This window comes from Aplysia californica, unplaced genomic scaffold (genome assembly GCF_000002075.1).
Source record: "Aplysia californica isolate F4 #8 unplaced genomic scaffold, AplCal3.0 scaffold00145, whole genome shotgun sequence".
Lineage (NCBI taxonomy): Eukaryota > Metazoa > Mollusca > Gastropoda > Aplysiida > Aplysiidae > Aplysia > Aplysia californica.
In genome coordinates, this window is record NW_004797415.1 from 472,442 (window position 1) to 481,594 (window position 9,153).

Sequence of the window (9,153 nt, forward strand, 5' to 3'; positions counted from 1 at the left end):
CCCCACACATCCTCTTTTTCACACACATCTGTGCGTATAACCATAATAATACAATAGGAAGCTTGCACTCACAAACAGGCTCTCAGTGACAGGCATAACATGAATGAACAGGAATTATAAACATTTACAGAGATAACCCTTTGAGCCCTGACCCCGGCTTGAGGCTACCATGCCCCTCTGTCTGAGCTCCTCAGCGATATATCCTTAACATTCATAAAGAAATTATTAAATAATAAGGGCACTTTGGTTGACAATGGGAAACATACCTAATTCTTTCCCCGTCGTTTTATGCAAGAAAAATTATGAAATTATGCAAACTGAGCCCAAAAATGTGAAATTATGCAATTCTGTTAATCTTAACAAAGAATGATTGATAAAGGAAAATAATCAGAAATTATGCAAAAAATGATCAAATTTTGCTAAACTATGCAGGGTGCATAAAACCACGGGGACAGGACCTATGCATACATAAATACATAATTATAAACGCGTAACATACATAAATACATGCATAAAAACATACATGCATAAATACACAATATTACACAAATACAGAACAGTTTACAACCATGCCACTGTCGGTCGCCACTGTGCAGCGCCATGTACATTTCATATATCCCACTCAAGGTAAGTCCTCCAGCATCTAATACAGAAAGACCTTCAAAATAATCAGTAACATCCTGCGTAGTGATCATGGTTTCCCGTGCGCGTTTTTTTTCAGGCTGGCCGGTTTTGGGGATAGGTAGGGTCTCGCACACCACTGTACCCGTGGCTAGGCATAAGGGCAGTTTTACGGGCTCTCCGTGACACTGGTGGCGAGGGATCAAAAGGTTACGGTAGAGATACGAGCAGAAGAACGGAGAAAATGCAATTACAGAAGCACAGAGCCAAGCAAACACACCTGGCCACCATTGATCAGCGCCAAAGAGTGACTAGGAATATTCACACAAAGCACCAAAATGTGCCTTTGAATTATAACGAATGTCTTATTTTCACTTTCAGCATGCCCTCCTTGTTTCTTCAAGGGGCATACATACATCTCTTTTTATCACTATTCACAGTTACAGACATCTCTTTACTATGGTACTATTCACAGTTAATAAATCTCTCTTTACTACTAGTGTTTTAGCGCCTATACCTGGCTGCTTGCACAGTATGTTTCCCAGGAAGTTGTTTCAGAATGTTCTCAGGTCTGCTGGGGTAATAGTATAGATTGTGAAGCGCATAGAGATGGCTGTTGAGAGGGGATTGCGCAATGCAAATGCTATCTATTATTATTATTACTATTCACAGTTACAGACATTTCTTCAATGCTACTATTCACAGTCACAAACATCATCTCTACAGTACTGTTTACAGTCACAGACATCTTCAGCATATTATTCACAGTTACAGACCTCTCTTCAGTACTATATTCACATTCACAGACATTTTTTCAGTACTATTCTCTGGAACAGACCCCTGTTCCCCACTATTCGAAGGAACAGACATTTCTTCTGTTTCATTCACAGTCACAGACATTTCTTCAGTATTGTTCACGGTCATTGGCATTTCTTCTGCATTATTCTCTTGACAAGACCTTTGTTCCCCGCTATTCAAAGGAACAGACCTCTCTCCACTATTACTATCCACAGTCACAGATATTTTTTCAGTACTATTCTCTTGACAAGACCTCTTTTCCCCACTACTCACAGTCACAGAAATTTCTTCAGTCTTATTCACCGAAAAAGACCCCATCTCCCCATCCTCACTATCCGAAGGAACAGACCGTTTTCTACTGCTATTCACAGTCACAGACCAGGTGAAAGCATCTCGAAACGGGGTACCCGGATTTGGCGGAGTGCTGACAACACGGCGCTGCTTGGGAGGGCTAGGGGTTTCAAAGTCACCCGACTGTCGCCTAGCTCGTCTCCGTGGGGTCCCGACGAACCGATGACCCACGGCGGCGTGAGCTGTTGTTGAGATCGTTCGTCTCGGTGAGGGAGAGTAAGTTCCTTCATTTCTCGGCGGTGTGCTCATCCCCCCGGTCTCCATTTCGGCAAAATCCGCTCCGGGGCCCGAGTCTGTGGCCTTGCCATGTTCTTCTCCGGGAGACTTTTTGGTAACATAATGACCAAATGGCGGGGTCGACACGATATCATCATCATCATCATAATTTTTGTCTCTTTTCTCATCAACATCATTTTCATCTCTTAACTCATCAACATCAACATCATTTTCATCTCTTAACTCATTAACATCAACATCATTTTTATCTCTTAACTCATCAACATCATTTTCATCTTTAAACTCATCAACATCAACATCATTTTCATCTCTTAATTCATCAACATCATTTTCACCGACAAACTCATCGTCACTATTGGCAACTGTACCACGGTTGACCTTGACTACAGATGGGTTAAAGGACTGTGAGCCAGGAGCACTACACTGTTTCTGAAGATATTCGGCACTTTTCCCAGTTTTGTCGAACAAATCGTCATCACTGTCGGAAAGCTTATCATCAGCGAGTGAATGAGGAGTACTGTTCATTTTCCATAGCCGAGCATTGTCTGCATCGAACAAGTCTCCATCCTCATCAAAAGCTTGCGCGCCGACACCATGACTACTCATCCACTCTCCGTTACTGTCATGGCCGATGGTGCCACTGTCTGGTCTCCCATCACGCTCAAGGTCATTCGGTGACGTACTTACATCGTCTCTTACTCCCTGTTCAGTCTCAGAGCGTTGCGTGCTGATCTCAGATTGCGATTTTTGAGCGGATACTCGAAAGGTACCTGGGAAAATAAAAAAAAAAAAATAAATAAAACACCAGTGAGTTCGTTTTTTTTTTAAAAATTACGAAGTCGAGTTAAAATGCCTGTCTCTCCTTAACTCATTCCCTATGCCGAGCCCTGGGGGGGGGCGGCGCGGCTAAAGTGCCGTCAGTACGCTAAGCCGCCCCCGGCGGCTTGAGAACCGACGTTCAATTTTAGCTTAGATTCTATTCTAATCCACATATCCATGTTAAAATAAAGGTCATAATATAATGTTGACTTCCGGGTCAAGTGTTTCCACCGAAAATCGGAAGGTTTTCTTTTTTACAGCGCATCCACCACAGCGTGTATTCGAACACTGTTCAATGACGAAACCGCATCACTCCTCAAACATATAAAACAAAATTTTTATACCTTTTTTAGCTCAAACGTTTTTGTGATTTCTTAAATTAAGGGGAGCTCTTGTGGTCTACGGGTTAAGCAGTTTGCCTCTCATTCAATAGGTCCCAGGTTCGAATCAGGATACGGACGGAAAATGTTTTCCTTTCAACACCTTTCCTGCTCTCTAACAATGTTCCATCGTTTGCTTTTGTCTCCACTTTCTGCCCCCACCCCCTCACCTCCTATGCCCCCTCCTCTGGGCTCCTGACTCTTTCGGCAGTCTTTTTACTGTTACTCCTTGGATTTTTCCTACTGCTGTCTTTCAGCCACACTTTTGATCTTAAGGTAAAAAAGACCTGGCCTTCTCGGATAAGGGCGAAAAATCTCGGAGGTCCCGTGTGCAAGTTGCACACGTTAAAGATCCCTTGGTGGTCTCAAATCGATAAGAGTAGGCTTTGTCTGCCACCCGGACAAAATTCAAAATTTCCTACCAACTAAAAATGCTTAATGTGTCCCGCGTGCTCATATGACCTTATGCAGTTGTGAGCACTGTAAAACACTTACCCCCCCCCCCCCCAAAATATAAAAAAACCTTGCTAAAACTAAAAGAATGTGACACTGACCATCCGACTCATCATGCATCTCCCCGGTGGAGTGAACCCAACTGTCATCCACATCACCACTGAACTGCTCTTCCTGGGTGTTCTGCGAAGGGAGAAAACTGCTCGTTGCCGTCAACGCTGGAGTGCAAAACTCCTCCTCCTCACGCCCCTCCAACGAGTCCTGAATTTCATGCACCCAGCTCTCGTCAGAGCTGAAATCGTCCTCCCCCCCCTCTCGGATTGTCTGAGAGGAAGAACCAGCAGTTTGATGTGAGCAAGAGGGTTGACTATTCGGTTCTTCCGGAAGCGGACAGCTGTGTACCCAGCTGTCATTAGAGCTGAAGTCCTCGTCTTGAGGTGAAGACTCTGGAATAAGTCCCAGGCTCCTCCGATATTCTTTCAAGCAGAACTGGATGGTGGACAGATCAGAACACAAAGTATTTATGCAGTAGTATGACCAAAGAAATGTTGCAGAGTTTGAGACAACAACTAGATGGCTACTTTTTTTTCTGTTACTGGCTTAATCTTCAAGATGAGAATTTTATAAACTCAATTAATCTAGCCATAATTTTTTCAGTAACAAAACATTTAGTAGACACACAGTGTCAAATCTACACTAATGGCCACTGGTACAAATGAATGACCGCTTCTCATTTCTCTCCTTTCATTTCTTTAATATGTGTCACGACATGGTGGAATCAGGTGCATGTCAATTTTTGGGCATATGGATTTATTGGTATCATCTTAAAGGTTGTTCATTCGCCTTGCTTTCAATGAAAAAAAAAAATCCATTTATCTTGAATAAAAGTCGAGATATTCACGATTGAAGGAGGCGGGGGTCACCTGGTTTCAGAGGTAAAAACTAGCGAGAAAATAACTGCCAAAGTTTGATGACTTCCAAAGCTTGAGAGTCTTTGAAAACTGCAAATTTGCATTTCATGTGCCCTTAATCAATGTTTTCAGTAAAATTTACAATGAAATGTGTTTTTAAATAGACATTAAAGGTGTCTAGCCCAAAAAAACCAAAATTCAATAAAAATTGCTAAACCAACGGAAAAATGCCAGTTTCTTCAACTTCACGATTTTGATGAGTGCCTGATTTCACCATGCTGCCTCACATACAAATCTTAATACAATGGGTGTTGCATTCAACGAGGTTGCCGGGACCGACTTGTCATCCTCGTTGGATCCGACCTCTCGTTGGACGCGAATAAGGCTAAAGTAAAGAAAGGAGACAAGTTATTATATTACACGATGTACCAATACCAGTAATTAAAACAGTTTTTCCCCCTGATGACGAAAATCTGAAACAGCATCAATGTGCGTGTTTGAGCTGAGTTCTGACCGTCATTTCTGCATTTTAAAATATTTTTTTTCCGGAACACTTCTCGCATGGAAACATACGCTCTCACATCTAGATCTAGGCCTAGACCTACATAAAGTAAAGGCAGGAGCTTGGATTTTTTTTATCAGGGGAAGAAATAAGAATTGAAAAAAAAATGAAGGTCTCGATCTACACCTACCGATCCAGAGTTCATCCAGTTTCACACAGCCCGCATTGCGTTCCCACCCACCCCCTCCCATCCCTACCGTAGGCTAACATTCACATGTCCTCTTGGCTTTGGGGCCCATAATATTAGGAGGCAGACTAGATCTAGAAATACAATATGTTAGGAATCGAGGATGGGCCTTTTGCTTCACGACTTCACGGGAGATGGAGAGAAAGGAGAAAAATTCTTCGGTTTTGGGGCCGCTTATTGCTTTTATTTGGTTATCACGATCTCGTTGAAAGCGACTTCGGTCTGTTTGCAACCTCGTTGGAGCTGACATACATTTACAAAGAGATATAGAGGTAAAAATCGGGGATTAAGGATTGCCTCGTTGGAGCCGACTTCTCGTTGAATGCGGCACCCACTGTAACACTGCTCAAGACGACCACCTGTCTAAAACAAACACTTCTCTCCTCGACAATGGGTGGTCGCCTTGGACAATTTCAACCAGTCAACCAAACTGTGTTACCTACTGCTGTAGGAGGGTGGAAAGGGAGTTGGAAAGGGAATTTACAGAAAGAAATATATTTGAGAGTTTAAAAAAAAAGTGTTTATTGTACACGCAGAATGTGTGTGTAGAGAGGCAAAAAGAGGGGAGCAGAAAGAGAGAAATAAAAAGAGAGAGAAAGAAACATGGAGTGATTGAGGGGGAGGGAGGTAGGGGGAAGAGGGAAACTTGTGGAAAATTTAGAGGAATCATGAATTCCCCAGCACTGTTTTACCCTTCCAGCCCTGAGAGACTGACCCAGGGCTGCCCACCCACCACTATATGTGTTTGTTAGTTTTAGCTGAGGTTTTACGGCGCTCGCAACTGCATAAGGTCATATGAGCGCCAGAAGATTAGAGGTGTTACAAGAGAGTAAAAAACATAAAAAAGAAGGAGGAGAGATAAAGGCGATAGATGTTTGATAGGAAAGAAGAAGCAAACGACACCAGAGCACCCGCCAATCACCCACAACCATATGTGTGTCCCGACACAGAGGAATCAGGCATTCGTCAAATTTTGGGCATATTGAGTAATTGGTTTCATCTTAAAGCTTGTTCATTGTCTTGCTTTTGAGGAGAAAGTTAGCAATCTATCTTCAATAGAAGTGGAGATATTTCGGATTGAAGGAGGTGGGGATGACTTGGTTTCAGAGGTAAAATTAGCTAGAAAATGTCCATGGAAACTGTAAATTTACATTTTTGTGACTTTAATCATCATTTTTCAGTAAAATCCTCACGAGAATTTGTTTCTAAATGGACATAAAGGGTGTTGAGCCAAAACCCCTAAAAATTGATAAAAACTGCGAAACGGGAACAAAATGTTGTTTTCTTCGATTTTATTATTTTGACGAGCACCTAATTTCACCACAACGCCTCACATATCATCATGATCATAGGATAAAAGTCTATGCCATTTTTAGCCATTTTGAGAAAATGAGAAAAAAATGTTTCTTTCAAACAATTGACTCTGTGAAACGCTTGAATTTTGGTACTCTCAATTGATTTTATATTTGGACTATTCTTTTGTCCAAGTGAACTATATTGCCAAGCTGGCTCTGCTCTTCATTTCAGAACCAAAAACTCCACAAACCGGACAAAAAGGACTTACGCAATTTTCTTACGAGCATGATGATATAATGTTGTAATAATCAGCAAAGAAAAAACAAATAAGTAACCTGGCAGAAAAATTCATAACATGGCCATGGATAGTCTTCTGCCCTGGGGTGTTAAAAATGTAAAAAAAATTTTTAGTTAGAGTTTTACGTTACTGTAGTTGCAACACAATAAGGTCAAATAAGTGCCGAAGATTAGAGGTGTTACAAGGAAGTAACAAATACAAAAAAAGAAGGAGGAGAGATACGGACGATAGATGTTGGATAGGAAAAAGGAGCAAACCACACTGGAGCATCCGCTAACCACCCACTGGGGTGTCAAGGACTGGGATTGTGGTCCAGTATAAAAATGTAACGCAAACAAAGGTGTGATGAAAAAAAAGAGGTCTTGGCAGGCTCGCCATTGTCGAGTAATGGGGAAAAAATGAAGAGAGGAGGTTACTGTTTGCATAAATAAATGAAACCTTTTTTTGGAACTACAGAATACACTACAAGCCTTTGGTCCTGATTGTGCATCACAACACACCATGACATACACCAGGGCCCCCTACTTCAAAGTTCGCATTTCGGGTAAAAACTACACCCCCACCCCCCTCTCCCGTATCATATGTGAGGTTGCGTCATATGCCGGTTTATCATAGCTGCCACTCAGGAATTTCAAAAAAGGAGGAAATTCACGCGAAGGCGTACGCGCGCTCTCCGAAGGCCGGAGTAAAACTAGTGAGATCCAGAAGCAATATACTGGGAAATCATTTTTGTTAACCATAGGCTACTGAATTAAGATGTATTTGAAAAAAAAAACCCAAGGCACTAAGTTGACTAACAAGCATTTGACATAGTTTGGTAACAAAAAATCCAGCGTTTGTTGCCAGCTGGTGTCTCATAAAAAGATTTCTTTCACTTTAAACTTGTACATCGATGTAGAGCAGTATTGAATCAAGGAGGCAACACCTCTGCCGCTGTACTGAGCGATTTGGGCACTCCTGTACAATTATTGTCCCGTTTGCACTTAGTGCCCCTGTAGAGTGTTTCTATAAATTAGATCTAAACTGAATTAAAACTATAGCCTAGGCTATCTTGTTTAGATCTAGAATCTAGCAATCTAAATATGTGTAGATCTAGATTATATCTAGAGATAGATTATCTAGGCTATCTAGATCTAGATCTAGCTAGATTCACTTCCACAGCCACAATAGCCGTCATTTAAACAAACGGGACCGCAATTGTACAGGAGTATCGCAATTTCTTTATCGCACCAAACGCAAAGTGCAGCAAGCGGCTTGTTCATTTTTCTAATGAACTTTTCAAGTCGCACACCGGCTGCTTCTTTCTCATTCCAGCTCCTTTTATTTTTGCATTCGGCATCAATTTCTATCGAATTTCCGCCGTTTTCAATGACAACTCGGCGCGCCAACATCCCGATGCCCGATCGACACTGTGTCGCTCCACAATAAACAATGTGAAACTAGCCCTAGGCACTTGGCACAGAAGAACGGAACTAGAAAGCTACGGGCGGACATGCGCAAGCTGCATTTTCATCTCCCTCCCGGTTTGGTGTTTTCCGCGTGTAAAAAAAAAAGTATTGAAATTTGCGACCGAGAGCGGTCCAGTGGAGGAAGGAGGAAAGTAGCGGGAGTAGCTAGATGAAGCGAAGTTTCCGTTACTTAGCGGGAAAGAGGCAGTTATGGTTTATATACAGTACTTCTGTCCGGGGCTATCGTCTCCACTTCTGCCCAGCTGTATCCCATCTCCTTCAGAAGTTCTAAATCTTCGTCGCTCCTCCCCCCCCCCCCAAACTTAGGCCCTCCTCTCTTTCTTCATCTTCTGCGTGGAAAGGAACTGGCCACCCTAACACGATACGCCGAAGGCCCAGGAAGTTGTCTCACTAACAAGGCAATCCCTAATGTCCGGATCGGATGCGAGAACAACTTTGCTCTACTGCACTACCGTATTCAAAACTCCACTCACCTCGATGAGGCTGCTGTTTTCCCTCACAGCGTTTTTGAGTCGCTGGCACAGGCGCGTCTGGCGAAGGTTCGGCTTTCTCTTCACGGCCACACACAGCTGGGACCACTTGCCGATGATGAAGACAGACCTGCGTCCGCGCGTCACGGCCGTGTACACGTGCTGCCAGTTCTGGGGGATGGCTGGGCCAAGGACGTACACGACCGTCTCCGACTCTGAGCCCTGGGGAAGGGGAGGGTTGGGGGGAGAGGAGGAGAGGGAAGGGGTGGGGGAAGAGGGGGAGGGGAGGGGTGGGGAAAGA

General features: G+C 43.1%; 1 protein-coding gene across 1 annotated transcript in view; it reads right to left on the minus strand.

Moving 5' to 3' along the window:
- Positions 1-530: 530 nt before the first annotated feature.
- Positions 531-9,153, minus strand: part of LOC101855638 — a gene marked incomplete at its 5' end in the record, with an annotated part of 39,345 nt that continues 30,722 nt past the window's right edge. The window contains 3 exon segments of the mRNA XM_005097045.3: positions 531-2,777; positions 3,761-4,148; positions 8,856-9,074. Of these exon segments, the coding sequence (XP_005097102.2) occupies positions 1,390-2,777; positions 3,761-4,148; positions 8,856-9,074 (1,995 nt within the window).